Source organism: Oncorhynchus mykiss, chromosome 20, assembly GCF_057628025.1.
Source record: "Oncorhynchus mykiss isolate SJ-2025 chromosome 20, ASM5762802v1, whole genome shotgun sequence".
NCBI classification, from domain to species: Eukaryota; Metazoa; Chordata; class Actinopteri; order Salmoniformes; family Salmonidae; genus Oncorhynchus; species Oncorhynchus mykiss.
In genome coordinates this window covers 26,847,565-26,864,800 of record NC_143041.1, presented here as the reverse complement: position 1 = coordinate 26,864,800, position 17,236 = coordinate 26,847,565, and the positions used below count along the sequence as shown (strand labels likewise).

At 42.2% G+C, this 17,236-nt stretch overlaps 1 protein-coding gene across 1 annotated transcript; it reads right to left on the bottom strand.

Moving 5' to 3' along the window:
* Window positions 1-7,340: 7,340 nt before the first annotated feature.
* Window positions 7,341-8,761, bottom strand: LOC149974506 (hemoglobin subunit alpha-D-like). The gene is made up of 3 exons (XM_090212739.1): window positions 8,450-8,761; window positions 7,864-8,068; window positions 7,341-7,569 (listed from the first exon to the last, which is right to left on the bottom strand). The coding sequence occupies exons 1-3, from the start codon at window positions 8,539-8,541 to the stop codon at window positions 7,441-7,443; spliced, it is 426 nt and encodes a 141-aa protein (XP_090068865.1). The 5' UTR covers window positions 8,542-8,761; the 3' UTR covers window positions 7,341-7,440.
* Window positions 8,762-17,236: the final 8,475 nt, after the last annotated feature.

The following is a 17,236-nucleotide window of genomic DNA, read 5'->3' as shown; positions in this document are numbered from 1 at the left end:
GAATGCTTATGTAAATTGAATATATTTCTGTTTTTCATTTTTATAAATGAGCTAAAAATTCTAAAAACAGGTTTTCACTTTGTCATTATGGGGTATTTTGTGTAATAAATTAGATTATTTTTTTTTATAGATTTTGAATTTAGGCTGTAACACAACAAAATGTGGAATAAGTCAAGGGGTATGAATACTTTCTGAAGGTACAGTATGCAACACAATCGAAAGTATCCATATGGCTGACCTATTTAATAATATAGGCCTCTGTTACTTTCGCCATCATTTTGTGGTTGTGAATCATTTTGATTGCATTTGAATGAGTTCGCACTGATAATCATTAATAAGTCAAGATCTCCCTTAGTTATGATTGCACAATAAGTATGTAGGCTATGGCATTGGCATGGCATTGTTTTCATTGTAACCCACCCTCCTGATAGTGTACTTCCATAGTTTAAATAACAAGGGCAACGTGATGCCATCGTTTGAGATTTCATTAGGCCTAATTAAAAGTTACAAATAAACGTTTAGTTACAATCCTCACATTGGGACCAAGTTTCCCCATCATCTGACTTGTTATTTACAGCAAACATCTGTGTTATCTCCCACAGCAGGACACTCCCATTTTTGACTCCAAATGAAGCTCAAAAAGGAAAAACCTCGAACGTCATTCGTGCCATGATTGACATTCGTGCGTGTAATTATAATTACATTTATTAAATGTGGCAATAGTCACAATTTTAACCAGTGATGAATACAACATTTGCCAAACGGAGACACAAATGATAGCAAGGCTATTTATTATTTAGATGTACATACGTCATAGGCCTCACATAAGCCCTATGCGCCTCATTTGCGCTGTAATATATTGGCATCCTTGCACGATTCACCGTTTCTTCTACAATAAGATGACATTGAAAAAAACTTAACTTTTAACATTTTTAACTTTAAGTAAATAAAATGGCCTGTACTAAATTATTCGGAATTCAAATGAATTTGGTTGGAGTCAGGTGATTCTCGTTTGATGTGCACTGTAATTTATCTCAACTGTAGTAAGTTGCAGCTGCCTACAAAAAAAGCCATTCCACCAGAACGTTCTGTTCCATTGCAGTCCGTTGTAAAGTGCAAGGGTGCCAATATATTAAGCGAAACTGTATAGCTACAAGAACATCAAAATATTACTTTACGCAATTATAGTCCACGTGGAAATATCTCCTTTAATTTAGCACAATGCAATTTGCCTTTCTGCCAAGGACATTGAGTGTCCATGTGCCACAATCATGTCAATAATGATCATAATCATCATGTCAATAATAAAATGTATTTTTAACACACTTTATGCTTGTGATTTCAACAAATTATATACACTTGGGATCAGTACCGATTTTAGCATGTAAAAAAAAATTGGGACGCATTCCAGCAAAGCCACGACACAACACAACACTAAACAATACACTAATTGCACTATACCACTGCTACACCTGGCTAGCGGAGCCTTGTCTGGCAGCGAAACAGTTAATTCAGCCTCATTTACTGACTTGCTTAAACAAATGTGGTTTCTACTGACAATTGAGATGCACAAACTATTGCATAAGGTGACGACAAGCAGATAAGAGGCAGTCCTTAATTTCGATTTAGACATTAATGAGTGAGCTAGGACGGAAGTAGTCAATATAACTACTTGTTCAGCACTTTTGAAATGTACAATGACAGAATTCAGAACATAGGCCGTTCTTACAGTGTTCTTCTCCCTGTACACCAAGTCAGAACCATAGGATAAATAAAGGGGGCATATAAGCAGACAATGAAAGCTCTTACAATATTCAATGATTACATTTCTCAAAATCAGGTTATAGGCTACAGTACATGTGCACCACCAAGTCAGAACACTAGGCAAAATTAAGAGGTGAAAATATACCAAATTATTAGGGTGAGGCAAATGGGCTACCAACAGTTTACTGCAATATACAATTTGTATTACTTTCTTAGCTACAGTATACAGTACCAGGCAAAAGTTTGGACACACCTACCTACTCATTCAAGGGTTTTTCTTTATTTTTACTATTTTCTACATTGTAGAATAATAATGAAGACGTCAAAACTATGAAATAACACATATGGAATCATGTAGTAACCAAAAATGTTTTAAACAAATCAAACTATATTTTATATTTGAGATTCTTCAAAGTAGCCACCCTTTGTCTAGATGACAGCTTTGCACACTCTTGGCATTCTCTCAACCAGCTTCACTTGGAAGGCTTTTCCAACAGTCTTGAAGGAGTTCCCACATATGCTGAGCACTTGTTTGCTGCTTTTCCTTCACTCTGCGGTCCAACTTGTCCCAAACCATCTCAATTGGGTTGAAGTCAGGTGATTGTGGAGGCAAGGTCATCAAATTTTGTCATCAAACTTTGTCATCAAAGTCTGACATTCTCTGGATTTATGGTGCTTTCAAGACAACTGGGGGAAAAAAAGAAGATTCAATCACGATGACGTCAGTGATCTTCAGGTCATAGCTCTAGAAAGAGGCCCGAGTTCCCGATTTACAATTCCGAGTTGGATGAAAGTTCAAACGTATTTTCCCAGTCATACCTCGTTTTCCCCAAGTACCCAGTTATTTTGAATTTACTAAAGTCAGATTTTGTAGTTCTAAGATAACAGTTGTTTTGAGTGCAGCACAAATCATGCTTCATTGACAGCATGGCCAATGTTGAATGTTTATAATTTTAAACTAGGAAAAGAGACCCTTAATCTTAGACTTGGGACCACACAGCCACTGAATATCAGGCTAATGATTGCTTTGCAATGCTTGCAGTTAGCCACTGATTCCTTCCAAATCTCTCATTGGTGAACTTGCAATTTCCAACTTGTTGTGTAATGTTTATGTTGAATGGCCGATGAGTACCGCTACGTTTTATCTTTAATTTCTCTTCATTATTTCTCTTAATATGACAAGGATTAAAAATGAATTGTCAGTAGATTGTCGACTTGATTCATGATGATGACTGCTAGCTAAGATTTTGAAAGTATGATGTTGACATGATCAGTCCAATCAAAGCTACTGTAGATATAAGGTGATTTCACGTCATTTTATCTGTGACCAATGACCTTGAGCCTTCTTGGATGTGCACTTCTAATGTAACTCTATGGCAGCACCCGAGGGGCTTGAATTGTCGAGCTCTACCCTCAGACTTGGTGGTGATGTAGTGTCCCCATGAGTGACAGAAAGCTGAGCCAATCACAGCGCAACGCTCCGTATTTTCTGCTGGTTTGCCCCACCTGTCACATCTGCTCCTGCAACGCCCTATACTGCTCATCCTGTGTCTCCTTAACCTGCCACCACTCCCCCAGTACTCTCTCCCTCTCTCTCAGTGTGTGTGTGATTGTGTGGGCGGAGACAGGTGTGCTGGAGTCAGAGCAGATCCCCAACAGCTGCAACCTGTTCCATAATCAAGACCTCTACAAATACTGAGCCCTGCCACTTCTACGCTGCCAGATCATAATCTCTGCTCAGTCAGTCTATGTTGCTAGCCATTTGTTACTATTCAGATCCTGTTATCCTGTTGTGCCTTGCCTGACGCTGTTTTCCTCTCCACTACAGTTCTGCCCACTCTGACTCCGGTCCCTGGAGGTGAGAGTGGTTACTTCATCCCAGTCTCCTCGTCTCAGTCTGCTCTTGGGTTCCCCTGTTCCACTCCGCGTAACAGTACGATCTGGCCAAAGAGATGAACCCAGCAGACTCTGCTACTCTCCACCAAACACTCGTCGGGCTAAAGGCACCCTACTCGAGCAACATGACCAAGCCTTGAAGACCCTTCTGGAGTACATCAAGGAGTTTTAACAGAGCCTGTCTGACCTACAGGGCTGACCCATCGCCCAGAGCTCCAACCAGGTCTCCTACACTCGGGACCGTTTGTTCTGACTCCCGAGCGTTACGATGGCAAACTCGGAGCTTGCAGAGCCTTTTTGGTTTAATGTTCACTAGTATTTCAGCAACAGCCCTACTCTTATGCTAGCGAATGGGCCAAGTTTTCCTTTCTGATTGGCTGCCTCCATGGAGCAGCGCTTTCCTGGGCCACGGTGGTGTGGGAGAGACAGTCCCCCATCTGCTTCTCCTACTCCAGATTCACGGAGGAGATTAAGAAAGTCTTTGACCACCCGGTCTGTGGTAAGGATGCCGCTAAACGACTCCTGTCCCTCCGTCAAGGCCCCCATAGTGTTGCTGAGATGGCATGTGAGTTCCGCACCCTCGCCTCTGAGAGCGGCTGGAACGAGGAGGCCCTTCAGGGAGTGTTCCGGAACACGCTTACTGAGTCCCTCAAGGACGAGTTAGTGTCCAGGGATGAGCCTGATGGACTTGATGAACTCATCTCTCTCACTATCCACATCGACAACCATCTCCGTGAGCGTTGGAGGGAGAGGGTAGGTAGGGTTGCATGTCCCATAACATCTGCTTCAGTGCCTTGTCCTCCTTCTCCGACTGCATCCCATTCCCAGGCTCGTCCAGATCCTGAACCCATGCTGCTCGTCCGGGCCTGTCTCTCTCCAGAGGAGAGGCAATGACGAATCGCCGCTAGGAGCTGCCTATACTGTGGCCAGGTTGGTCACTTTGTCTCCACTTGTTCCCTGCGTCCAGCAAAAGAGGGGGCTCGGCAGTAGTGGGGGATATGCTGTTGAACCAAATCGCCTGCCCATCTTCCCCAAGTTCCCTGCTTGAAGGCAAACTTGTGTGGCAGAGCCAGGCTTTTCCTCTGTCTGCTCTCATCGATTCGGGCGCCGACGAGAGATTCCTGGACCGAGGTGTCATTACCCAGTTGATTCTGGACACTGTCCCACTCGATTCACCCCTCGATGCCAACGCTCTCAATGGACAGCTCCTCGCCCGTGTCTGTGAGAGGACCGTCCCTGTGTCTCTCTGGAAATTACCAGGAAAAGATTGATTTCCACATAATCGACTGTTTTACTCTCCCCTGGTTCTTGGCCATCCATGGTTAAAGCTACACAACCCACAGATTGACTGGACTGCCGGAAAGGTAACCACTTGGAGTTCATTTTGTCACTCTAATTGTTTACATTCTACCCTGCCTTGTCTGTGCCCCAGTTCATTCCAGAACCTCCGGAACTGTCATCAGTTCCTCTCGAGGATCACGATCTAGCTCCTGTGTTCAGAAAGCACAACGCCCTGTTGCTGCTTTCTCATCGGCCGTACGACTGCGCCATTGACCTCCAACCTGGAGCTCCTCTCCCCAGTAGCCGGTTGTTTAACCTCTCTCGTCCTGAGCAAGAGGCTATGGAGATGTACATCCAGGATTCTCTGGCTGCAGGTCTACTGCACCCTCCAACTTGAAGCAGCTACAGTATTTTCTGGGGTTTGCACATTTTTACAGACGTTTCATCCGCAACTACAGCCATCTGGCAGCACCTCTCACCACTCACCTCCACCTCCACTCTGTTCCACTGGACTCCTGAGGCAGAGGCAGCATTCCTGGAACTCAAGCATCTCTTTACCTCTGCTTCGGTCCTTACTCAGCCCGACCCAGAACTCCAGTTCATCATAGAGGTGGACGCCTCTGACACCGGGGTAGGTGCTGTTCTGTCTCAAAGTTCCCCCTCTGATCAGCAGGTCCACCCATGTGCATTATTTTCCTGTAAGCTCTCACCTGCAGAGAGGAATTTTGACATCGGAAACCGGGAACTCCTGGCAGTTACCCTGGCTCTGGAGGAATTGCGTCACTGGCTGTAGGGCTCTGTACTCCCCTTCATCGTGTGGACTGACCATAAAAACCTGTCCTACATCCAGACCGCCAAACATCTGAACTCCCGGCAATCCAGGTGGGCCTTGTTCTTTGGTAGATTCATGTCAAGTTCTTTCAAAATCAAACCCAGAAGCAGACCAGGACAAGGAGAGTAGGAAGAAGGTGAGTATTTATTTACAAGTGAATGTGAATGGGTAGATATATCCAGGTGGCGTAGCGGGCAGCGGTGGTGAGTTGATGGGAGTAAATAGGTGGATCCAATGGGGTAGCGGAATCCTCCGACGACCAGGCGGGAATGGGGTAAATGATCCGGGTGAGTAACTGAAGACAGAACAAACGGAGGTAAGTTTAAGGCAAGCAATACGTAAAAAACAACAAAACAAATTCTATCCAACTTGAGGCTGATACTATGGCACAACATACTGTTCATGGCTAACGATCCGGCAGGGAATGGATGTCAGGTCAGAGCTTTTGAAGGGGAGAGGTGATGATCAGGACAGGTGTGCAGATTACTGATGGGATACAGGTGCGGGTGAACATCGATCTCCCAACAAGCTAATTCGCCCGGCAACCAGACAGGGTGCGTTCCAGGACACCGGAGACACACTCCAGGACAGAAACACAGGCAAACACAGACTCAGGAAGCGGGATTCGTGACAATTCAATTTCACTCACTTATCACCCCGGTTCGAAGAATACCAAGCCTGATGCCCTCTCTTGCCAGTTCACCACCGACAACACGGGTACCGAGCCAGAAGCCATTGTGCCATCCACCTGCATCGTTGCCACCGTCACCTGGGAGATCGAGTCCCGTATCTGCCAGGCTCAGCAGAACCAGCCTGACCTCGGGTAATGGTCCTAGTAATGCTCTGTATGTTCCAGATTGTGTTCACTCTGATGTTCTTCAGTGGGGCCATTCTACCCACCTCACGTGTCACCCTGGTATGAACCGGACCCTTGGCTTCCTGCGTCAGCGCTTTTGGTGGCCCACCATGGAGAGAGATGCCTGGGAGTTTGTCTCAGCCTGTTCGATTTGTGCCCAGAACAAAACCTCCACTAAACCCACTGTCTCAACCCCTCTCGCTCCAGCCTCAGCCTCCGCACCTAGTTTCCAGCAACCCACCCGAGCTTCCCCTGACCTGCACTTCATCTTCCCCGTGTTTCAATAAATACCTTGGTTACTTCATCCCAGTCTCCTCGTCTGAGTCTGCTCTTGGGTTCCCCTGTTCCACTCCTCGTAACACCATCACAGAAAGCACTGAGTTAGGCTGAAACACCTGCATTTTGGAGCTGCCTTACTCAAGACCATGTTTGTATGCGGCTTTATTAAATATTGTTTGCTAACTGATATGTGACACGTATTAATGCCAAAATAACATGCAAAACAGACAAGCCCCCCCCCCCCCCCCCCCCCCCAAAAGATATGACGGGTCGCCACTGCTTGGGATGTATGGTCCTCAGCAGATGGTTTAGTTTACACATTTCTATACCCAAAGGGAACTCTGTCACAACTAACTGACAGAACTTAATACAGCTGAACAAGTAACGATTTCCTCCTTATTACATAGAGTTAACGACACAAGCACTCAGGTGTTTCTGTCATGTTTTATTACAAAAGAAAAACACACAAATAAAATACTCTAAGTTAATGGAACAGCAACATTTGGTTTATATGATGGGGCTATGATGCTCCTTATCTGTATTTCTCTGCAAGGACGGCTGCGAAGGCCGAGAGGTACTTGTCCATGGCTGCGTGCGCGACAGGATCGAACTCATCACCCATGTGAGCGGCCAAAGTCACGAGGATACAGTGACAAAGAAGCTGTGAGGGAAATAAACAAAACACAAAGGGAAAAAAATCATAAAGTAAACCACAAGTGCACTTGTTAAATTTCCTTCATAGATTTGAAATGAAATTATTGGTATAAGAAATATGGTGGAAACTCCCAGTCTATGCCAACACCAATTTGTGGGGAGTAGTGAATGAGTGCACAATTCAAGGAGTAAAGATTATTAGGACACAATGAGTGTGTTCCAGTAGATGATAAGTAGGGATAGGGATGTTCTAGGGCTAATATCTGATGGAAAAGTTAATCAAGAGAAATAGGGAAGGCACCTTGAAGTTGCAGGGGTCTATTCTCAGTTTGTAGGCATGCAGTGTTTGGAGCGGTGCCAGGGTGACCATCATCGAGCTGATGTCTTTGGAACACTCAGCTATCGCGAGAACTATCTTCTTCCCGTGGGAACGCAGGTGTGGGGACCGGGGTCTGATGTCCAGGTGGGCGAAGTATGTTTTCGTTCCGGGAAAAGTCGTCATCATCCTGTGATACAGTGATAAAGTATAGGTCTGCAAGTGGGCATTATATTTGTGACTGACAACAGGTCTGTTGTTGCCTCCATTCCCACCAACTTTGGGTAAATAGACCATGAACCCAATTTAATTGCAAAATTATTGTAACAGGCTAACCATATAATAAACAAAAATGTAACAAAAAAACATACGTTTTGTTGTCATTCAAATACATGACACGTTTCACAAATACATTTTCCAATAGCAGAAGCAAAGACAGTTTTTGCCAACGAAATGTCTTCGTTTTAACACCGTTTAGCCTACCATATCGAAAGTGCCATCTTATCAGAAAGGAAGTTAAGTTCAGATTTGTGTGTTGCTTGTATGTTATTTACAATTAACTTAGGCCTACCTTAGAAGACATTCAGCTCCGATGTCGGAAGCCACGGGAATCATTTTGTCCCAAATTTTAGCGATCAGCTCTTTTTCGTGGTCTGTGAGCATATTGTAACCCGTTGCGCTGGTGCTATGCGTAGAAGTTGAATGTCTGGACGGGCGCACGGCACAGGTCTGCGTAAAGGTGTTAGTCAACCATTTTTTTGCACCAGTATAACCCGTCAACGTGATTTGCTTGCATTTTTTCTGGCAGTATTTACAACAATTGTCTAAATTTGGTAAAATAAATGGTCATTTGCAGCGGTCGTTTGCGGTAGGCCTACTCCTGTCTTCGGGTTGTTTTCCTTCTGAATGCTGAGGAGAGATAACCACTTAAGGGTGGGCAAGTTGCGCAGAAGACCCAACATCTTCTGATATGCGTCATGTGGTCTACTGGGGGCCTCTTTTGACACACAGTTAACTTGACCGTAAAAAAACATAAGAAAATGATAATGTATTGAAGTAAAATGTAAGTCTACTTAAGCCTAATGCATTGTAATAAAATGGACTTAAAATGCACCGAATACAGTGGTTTGGGTGAATGTGTGATGTTGCAGTTTGTGTGTCACAAAGTTACCCTACCCTTTAGAAATTCCTTGCTGTGGTTACTGATTTTGACCTAATCTCTGGTCCCTTTATCGTAATCTATACATACCAGCCAGGGCCAGGCAACTGACTTGGCCGTGACACATATTGTAAATATATTCATGTATATGGGTGATTCTACAGAAGTGGTGTAATTGCTGTCCCACTTCCCCCCAAAAAAACATTTAAAAAAAGTGTCCAAATGTAGATTGTTATTGCCTTGGAATTAATTAGAACATATCATGATGAAAACAAACATTGTTAAATGAATATAGTACAAAGCCATTGTTTATACACCTATTTCTATTCCGAAGTGGCTGGCCCACAGCGACTCTTAAAATAAATACAAATCTGAAACCATGACTTGTTTTAACACTATTATTTCAATAGAACACATTGAGGCGTTCTATTACCACATTGAAAGATACAAATCTTATTAGTGTTTTGTTTATTTTTGAACATCTTTCTCTGAAAAATGCTGTCCCAACTTTTGATGACACTACCGAAACAGACTTTAGCTGACTGTAGAATCAATGTGCCTTAAGCCACACCCCTACAAATATCACCAGGTGATGGGATTGCACCCTTCTCCAGCATGGCAAGTAGTCTTTCTGCAATCATTTTGGAGAAAATAAGTGAGCAAGTTGGTAAAGCTTCATGTATTTTTCAGAAGTGTCACTACCGAACATTAATATTTCATGAAATACGTAAAGTATGGTTTTGGGACTAAAATATATATGTTTGCTGTGATGTACATCTGTCCAAATGAAAACTATCCAGCCATATGCTAGCTATTATCCAACCCGAAATGGTCACAACCTAAACAATTGACACCATATACATTTACAGAGGACTCACCTTTGTATCTATGCCATTATGGTGTCTGTGACAGCCTCGATGGCGCTGCCTGTGCTATTTTAAAGTTGCAAGTGCCATGAACTACCAACTGATCTACAAGAGTACTACCATGTCAACTCAAATCCAATTTTATTGGTCACATACACGTGATTAGAAGATGTTATTGTGGGTGTAGCGAAATGCTTGTGCGTCTAGCTCCAACAGTGTAGTAATATCTAACAAGTTAAACATATACCCAATACACACAAATCTAAGTATGAATGAATTAAGACTATATACACGGCGACAAGCGATGTCAGAGCAGAATGGACTAAGATACAGTAGAATAGTATACAGTATATACCGTTGAAGTCTGAAGTTTACATAGTTTATTTGTCTGAGTTTAAATGTTTCACAATTCCTGACATTCAATCCTAGTAAAAATTCCACTTTACCACCACAAATCACCACTTTATTTTAAGAATGTGAAATGTCAGAATAATAGTATAGAGTGATTTATTTCAGCTTTTATTTTTTTCATCACATTCCCAGTGGGTCAGAAGTTTACATGCACTCAATCAGTATTTGGCAGTATTGCCTTTAAATTGCTTAACTTGGGTCAAACGTTTTGGGTAGCCTTCCACAAGCTTCCCACAAAAAGTTGGGTGAATTTTGGCCCACTCCTCCTGACAGAGCTGGTGTAGTCAGGTTTGTAGGCCTCCTTGCTCGCACACGCCTTTTCAGTTCTGCCCACACATTTTCTATAGGATTGAGGTCAGGGCTTTGTGATGGCCACTCCAATACCTAGACTTTGTTGTCATTAAGCCATTTTGCCACAACTTTGGAAGTATGCTTGGTGTCATTGTCCATTTGGAAGACCCATTTGCGACCAAGCTTTAACTTCCTGACTGATGTCTTGAGATGTTGCTTCAATATATCCACATAATTTTCCTGCCTCATCACGCCATCTATTTTGTGAAGCGCACCCGTCCCTCCTGCAGCAAAGCACCCCAACAACGTGATGCTGCCACCCCCATGCTTCACGGTGTTCTTCGGCTTGCAAGACTCCCCTTTTTCCTCCAAACATAATGGTCATTATGGCCAAACAGTTATATTTTTGTTTCATCAGACCAGAGGACATTTCTCCAAAAAAGTACGATCTTTGTCCCCATGTGCAGTTTCAAACCGTAGTCTGGCTTTTTTGTGGCGGGTTTTGGAGCAGTGGCTTCTTCTTTGCTGAGCAGCCTTTCAGGTTATGTCGATATAGCACTCGTTTTACTGTGGATATAGATACTTTTGTACCTGTTTCCTCCAGCATCTTCACAAAGTTTTTCTGAGGTCTTGGCTGATTTCTTTTGATTTCCCCATGATGTCAAGCAAAGAGACACTGTTTGAAGGTAGGCCTTGAAATACATCCACAGGTACACCTCCAATTGACCCAAAATTATGTCAATTAGCCTATCAGAAGCTTCTAAAGCCATGACATCATTTTCTGGAATTTTCCAAGCTGTTTAAAAGCACAGTCAATTTAGTGTATGTAAACTTCTGACCCACTGGAATTGTGATATAGTGAATCACAAGTTAAATCATCTGTCTGTAAACAATTGTTGGAAAATGACTTGTGTCATGCACAAAGTAGATGTCCTAACTGACTTGCCAAAACTATAGTTTGTTAACAAGAAATTTGTGGGGTGGTTGAAAAACGAGTTAAGGACTCCAAGCTAAGTGTATGTAAACTTCCGACTTCAACTGTACATATGAGATGAGTAATGCAAGACATGTAAACATTATTAAGTGACTAAAATACTGTAGAAGTATAGAAAACAGTATATACATATGAGAGGAGTAACACCAGATATGTAAACATTATTAAGTGACTAAGATACCATAGAATAGTATAGAGTACAGTATATACTGTACATATGAGATGAGTAATGCCAGACATTATTAAATTGACTCGCGTTCCATACCTTTAAGTGGCCAGTGATTTCTACTCTATGCCTATAGGCAGCCATCTCTAATGTGCTGGTGATGGCTGTTTAACAGTCTGATGGCCTTGAGATAGAAGCTGTTTTTCAGTCTCTCGGTCCCAGCTTTGATGCACCTGTACTGACCTCGCCTTCTGGATGATAGCGGGGTGAACAGGCAGTGGCTTGGGTGGTTGATGTCCTTGATGATCTTTTTGTTCCTTCCTGTGACATCGGATGCTGTAGATGTCCTGGAGGTCGGGTAGTTTTCCCCCTGTAATGTGTTGGGCAGACCTCACCACCCTCTGGAGAGCCTTGCAGTTGCAGGCAGTGCACGATCGTTGTAATATGAATCGGACCAAAATGAGGCGTGGTATATTTCCATCCTCTTTATTTGGAAGTGAAACACACAGAAAACAATAAAGCACGAACCGTGCCGCTAATGTAGTGATTGCAGGCCACTATACATAGACAAGATCCCACAACAAACAGGTGGGAAAAGGCTGCCTAAATATGATCCCCAATCAGAGACAACGATAGACTGGGGTGGGCCTCTGATTGGGAACCATACCAAGCCAACCTAGAAATAAAGAAACTAGAATGCCCACCCTAGTCACACCCTGACCTAACCAAAATAGAGAATAAAGGATTTCTAAGGTCAGGGCGTGACACTGAGAATCCTGCTGGCTTTACCAAAAGAGTATCCCGAGAGAGCCATGTTTCTGTGAAACAAAGTGTGTTACAGGCCCCGATGTCTCTCTGGAAAGAAATCCTTACGCCAAGCTCATCAACTTTGTTATCCAAAGACTGAACATTAGCAAGTAATATACTCAGAAGCGGTGGGTGGTGTGCGCTCCTTCTAAATCGAGCCAGCAGGCTGCCTCGAGTGCCTCTCCTCAGCCGGCGATGTTTTGGGTCGGCCTCTGGAATAAGTTAAATTGCTCTGGGGAGAGTGAACAAAGGATCTGCTGCAGGGAAGTCATATTCCTGGTCGTAATGCTGGAATTTCTGGTGACTTCCCGCCACTCTAATATCCAATAGTTCCCCCCGGCTGTATGTAATGACACAAAACATTTCCTGAGCTAATTATGTAAGCGCGCACCACCGCTAACTAGCTAGCCATTTCACATCGGTTACACAAACATAGACATATATAATGTACTGTACTGTGCTCTACAGTACTGTGCTCTACTGTACTGTCCTCTACTGTATTGTACTTACTGAACTATACTCAACTTGACTGTACTGTACTGTACTAAACTATAATCATTAACCCAGGAATCCCCAACCAGATGAATCCTTTAAAATGGTGGAAGGCCTCAATTGCAATGTCTATACTAAAAGGGGTTATATCCATTAAGAGTCCTCTATCTATCTCTATGATTGACACTTGACTGTTAGTCCCCTGTATTTTTTTACATTTATTGAAAAAAAAACATCTGAAAGGTACATCTACATTAAACACTTAGATCATTATTTGTATTTTGGATTATTTGTAGAGTTGTTGAAGGAAAGGGACATCCATAAGGTGCCAACATGCTGAAAAGTACATCAGATAGTCAGAGAAAAATACAATAAAATGTACATTTTGGGAGTAAAACTGGGCACACATTTGTTTTCAGAGATAGCCCAGAATTGGTTTCATTATCCACAACTCACCATCCAGAACCAGGTTTCCATGACAACATCATACCAGTGAAAAGGCAGAAAGACACAGACAGAAAGAATTGTGTATTTTATTGATCGTCATGAATATGTCAATCACATGCCTCCTTCGATATGGTGTTAATTAAGTAAGCAATTAAGTTCAGAATGTATACGTCAGGTCACAACCAAAACAATGTCACTACTAAAACACCTGATATTTTACTACAATGAAGATAGGAAAAGTGGCAATTGAACATCTAACAACATAATTAATTAGATGCATAAGTAATTAAATCAATCAATATGTTTCAGACTAATAAAATCAACACATAAATGTTGCATGCTAATACAATGTCTAAGACGAATCTGTAATAGAAGGTTAATGAAAATGATTCCTACTGTGCATGGTTCTCCCTTTACTGCTACTTTTACACTATGTTTCAGTAGTGACACATTTATTGGGGTGGTAAGGAATCAGGACAAAATGTCATATATGCAATACAAACAAACTGTGTGAGTAGTAAATATGTCTATCTGATTTGGGAGAATTAGGATACAAATTAGCATTTTTTTTCCAACCCTGTATTGTTACCCCTTCTGTAGAATAACCTATATATGAGCCTTACTACATGTCTCTATATCGGTCTTCAACTCGAGCCAGGTTGTGGTAAAGGTTTGCTTGTCTTCTGGATCAACAATGCGCCATCTAGTGGTTAAGATATTTGCCCTGCCCATGTTTCAAGGTTCCACAGCATGTTTAACATCTGCATAAGTCCAATTCAAGGGTACCAACAAAACATATTACAATAAAACCAACATCCAAGAGAGCTTGCAACATCTTGTAGGATCAAAGTCTTTATTCTACAGTAGTGTGCAGTAGGCTATACATAGGCTTTACATACTGTACTCATACGATGGGTACAACAGCAACCCAGGGTTAGATCTTATACTGACATAAATGGAGAAAACAACAAATAAGCTGCTCTTAGATACATTTATGTGTGTATTTATTGCTTTATTTACTATGGAACCACACACTTGTTGTTAAAACCAGATGTACCTATTTTGCATTTGTCTGTATATCTATGGTTGGAACTCCAGTGGGCATGGCCCAGGTATGGGAGAAGTCAGCCCAGGTTTCTCAGAAAGGGAGGGAGGGGGCTGATAAAGGCCTACAGCTGCCCCTATCAGCAGCACCAGACTGGGGCTCTGTTCAGGGCGGGGCAGGGGGCCAGGGAGCTGTGACGCACTGTGTAGAAGTAGGTTGAAGTCCCAAAACACAGATCTAGGATCAGATTACCCCTACCTACAATTCTAACCCTAACCCCTAGGGAGTTTAAACATTATCTAATCCTAGATCAGTGGTTAGGGCAACTTCTACATATGTTTACAGGCATAAGCATGAGTTAGCAGAAAGAGGGATCTCTCTGCTACCCTAACTACAGAGCACGGGATGAGCCAGATGAAACAATAACATACTGTTATGTTTCTATTTACTCAATATTGACTTCTAAATTAAATTAAAGGTTGTTACAAAATAATGACATAATCCTGACTAAATAGCAACTTAAAAACAACAAAATAATGACTAAATATCCAATGCTGTCAGACAGAATATGTAGATGTTTCTGGTTTGTCATCTGTTTAAATGTTTCCTCAGTCTGAAAGCACAGTATCCATATCCATGAGAATAGAGACCAAATCGCTTGACAAAAATCCATATTCTTCCTGTAACATTGAGTTAAGAAATCCCTTACAAGTTGGATGAGCTGCTGTTCCTGGTCAAGATGAGAATTCCATTATAAGCTAGTTTTGCCTTTAGCATTGTATCTAGCCCCTCCACATTGGCTGTCTGTCATCATTTCATGCCAACCAATGCCCAGCTGAGCCTGGCCCTGTCTGCGTTTAATCAGACCCCACCCACCAACACTCTCCAGAGTACTTTCCATGCACTGAAAGCCAACCCCAGACTTCATGTCAAACCTACATTCACGGTGTGTTTTGTGTTTCATAGGTAGTGGACAGATCCCTGGTGAAATAAATAAATGAAATACAGAGATGAGTTATACAGATGGTACAGATGTCCTTCACGCAGACTCTCACTTCACTGTTTTCTCATCACATCTCAAGCTACTGAACAGAGACGGTCAAAATTAACTCACGGAAACACATAAAGACAGATGCATACAGGAGCTTCTAGATGTTTTAAAATGCATGCTTCAATTGTTGTAATTCAACCATGGTTTTAGGCCTCATAATAGTTAGCTAGTAATACCTAGTGATCTAACTCACATCCGGCTGATGTTTGCCGGTGTTCTGAATTGTTTGGCACCCAAGCTTTTAGTTTGATTTTAGCTCAATATTATTTTAGCCCAATCTACAACCTTTTTTATTTCATTGTATAATTGTATTACCTAATCCTAATGTTTAATACTATGTTTCATCTAACACTCTGTCGTAGCATTTTTATCCACACTGTTTTAGTTGCAGTGTTAGCCATCACCTGCAGCGGAGTCTGCCTGCTCCTGCCTGTAGCTCGTAAACCTGCCTAGATGGATACAGTCATGAGCCCACTTGACCCATCAACCTGCATGGAGAAAGAGGACAGCCATGAGATGAGTCCTGCAACATGATATTGTTGTTAAAAAAAACTGCACTTTCATGAGAAAAAAAGTCTCACAATATTTCTCTGCTGAGGGAGGTTTCTGTTGTACCTTTCAGGTCAAGGTCTAGCTTTGCTGCCTTTATTAAAGGCATGAAAATTAGCACACTTTTTAGTGAATAGGGTGCGATTTGGGATGCAAGGACAAAGTGCAGTTACAATGAGTGTCCAACAGGTGACACCATTGTGTTAGACTTCCAAGTCCTTGACAGACCTCTGCTCGGCATATCGCTGGTGTATGAGAATAGTCCTCTCTCCTCCGTCTACATAATTCTATCTGTCTAATTTAAGTATACGAGTTGCAGGTAAATAAGACTTATTACAGGAATGGAGATGGCTATCTGTCGTAAACACAAACTAACTCTCCCAAGGGGCTGTAAGCAAACACAAAACAGCAAGTGGAATATCAGAGAAAAGAAAGAGGGAGTGATGGGACATCTGTGAAGATTTTCAGAATGAGAAGCAGACAGGAAGGATGTTGGTGACTGATCCATAGGAGGTTAACCCTGACCTCTGTCATGCAGCCGGACACAGAATAATCAGTGTGCACAGCATTTCTAACATTTCTAGTGTTGATTCAGGAGTGAAAATCACTCTGTAAGAGTGAAATTAACACTCTGTGATGTAAAATAACCATCCGAGTTGGTGTTAGCAACCAGAGTTATTGTTTAACACTGTGGAGAGTAAAACAGTTCCATCAAAACCACACCCATCATTATCATATTTCCCAGCATGCTCTACTGCAAGTTGAATCGTCTTTGTTTTTAATATATGTGTACATTGATTGATTGATTGATTCATCTTATGCTACACAAAGATAAATAACATTCTTAACTAATCCAATCAGTTAGTTAGACTTGTTGCACCCGTTACTGAAATGGTTGTTCCGGTTTAAATGTTTTTTTAAATCAAGTTTCCTAACCCTAACAGTCATTCTGAATGCAGGTTGCAGTTTAATACAAAGACTGTTGGATATCCTAACTTTGGCTGGATTCCAATAGGAATTACACATCATTTTGCCAGCCAGTATAATGTGACTTGCAAACTAGGAGTTTCCTAACAAAGC

Bases quoted from the DNA above. Each gene is read 5' to 3' on its own strand.
- LOC149974506 (XM_090212739.1), bottom strand. From the start codon at position 8,541: ATGCTCACAGACCACGAAAAAGAGCTGATCGCTAAAATTTGGGACAAA. The intron at 8,069-8,449 runs GTAGGCCTAAGT...ACTGTATCACAG, and splicing joins GGAGCTGAATGTCTTCTAAG to GATGATGACGACTTTTCCCG. The intron at 7,570-7,863 runs GTGCCTTCCCTA...TTTCCCTCACAG, and splicing joins TAGACCCCTGCAACTTCAAG to CTTCTTTGTCACTGTATCCT.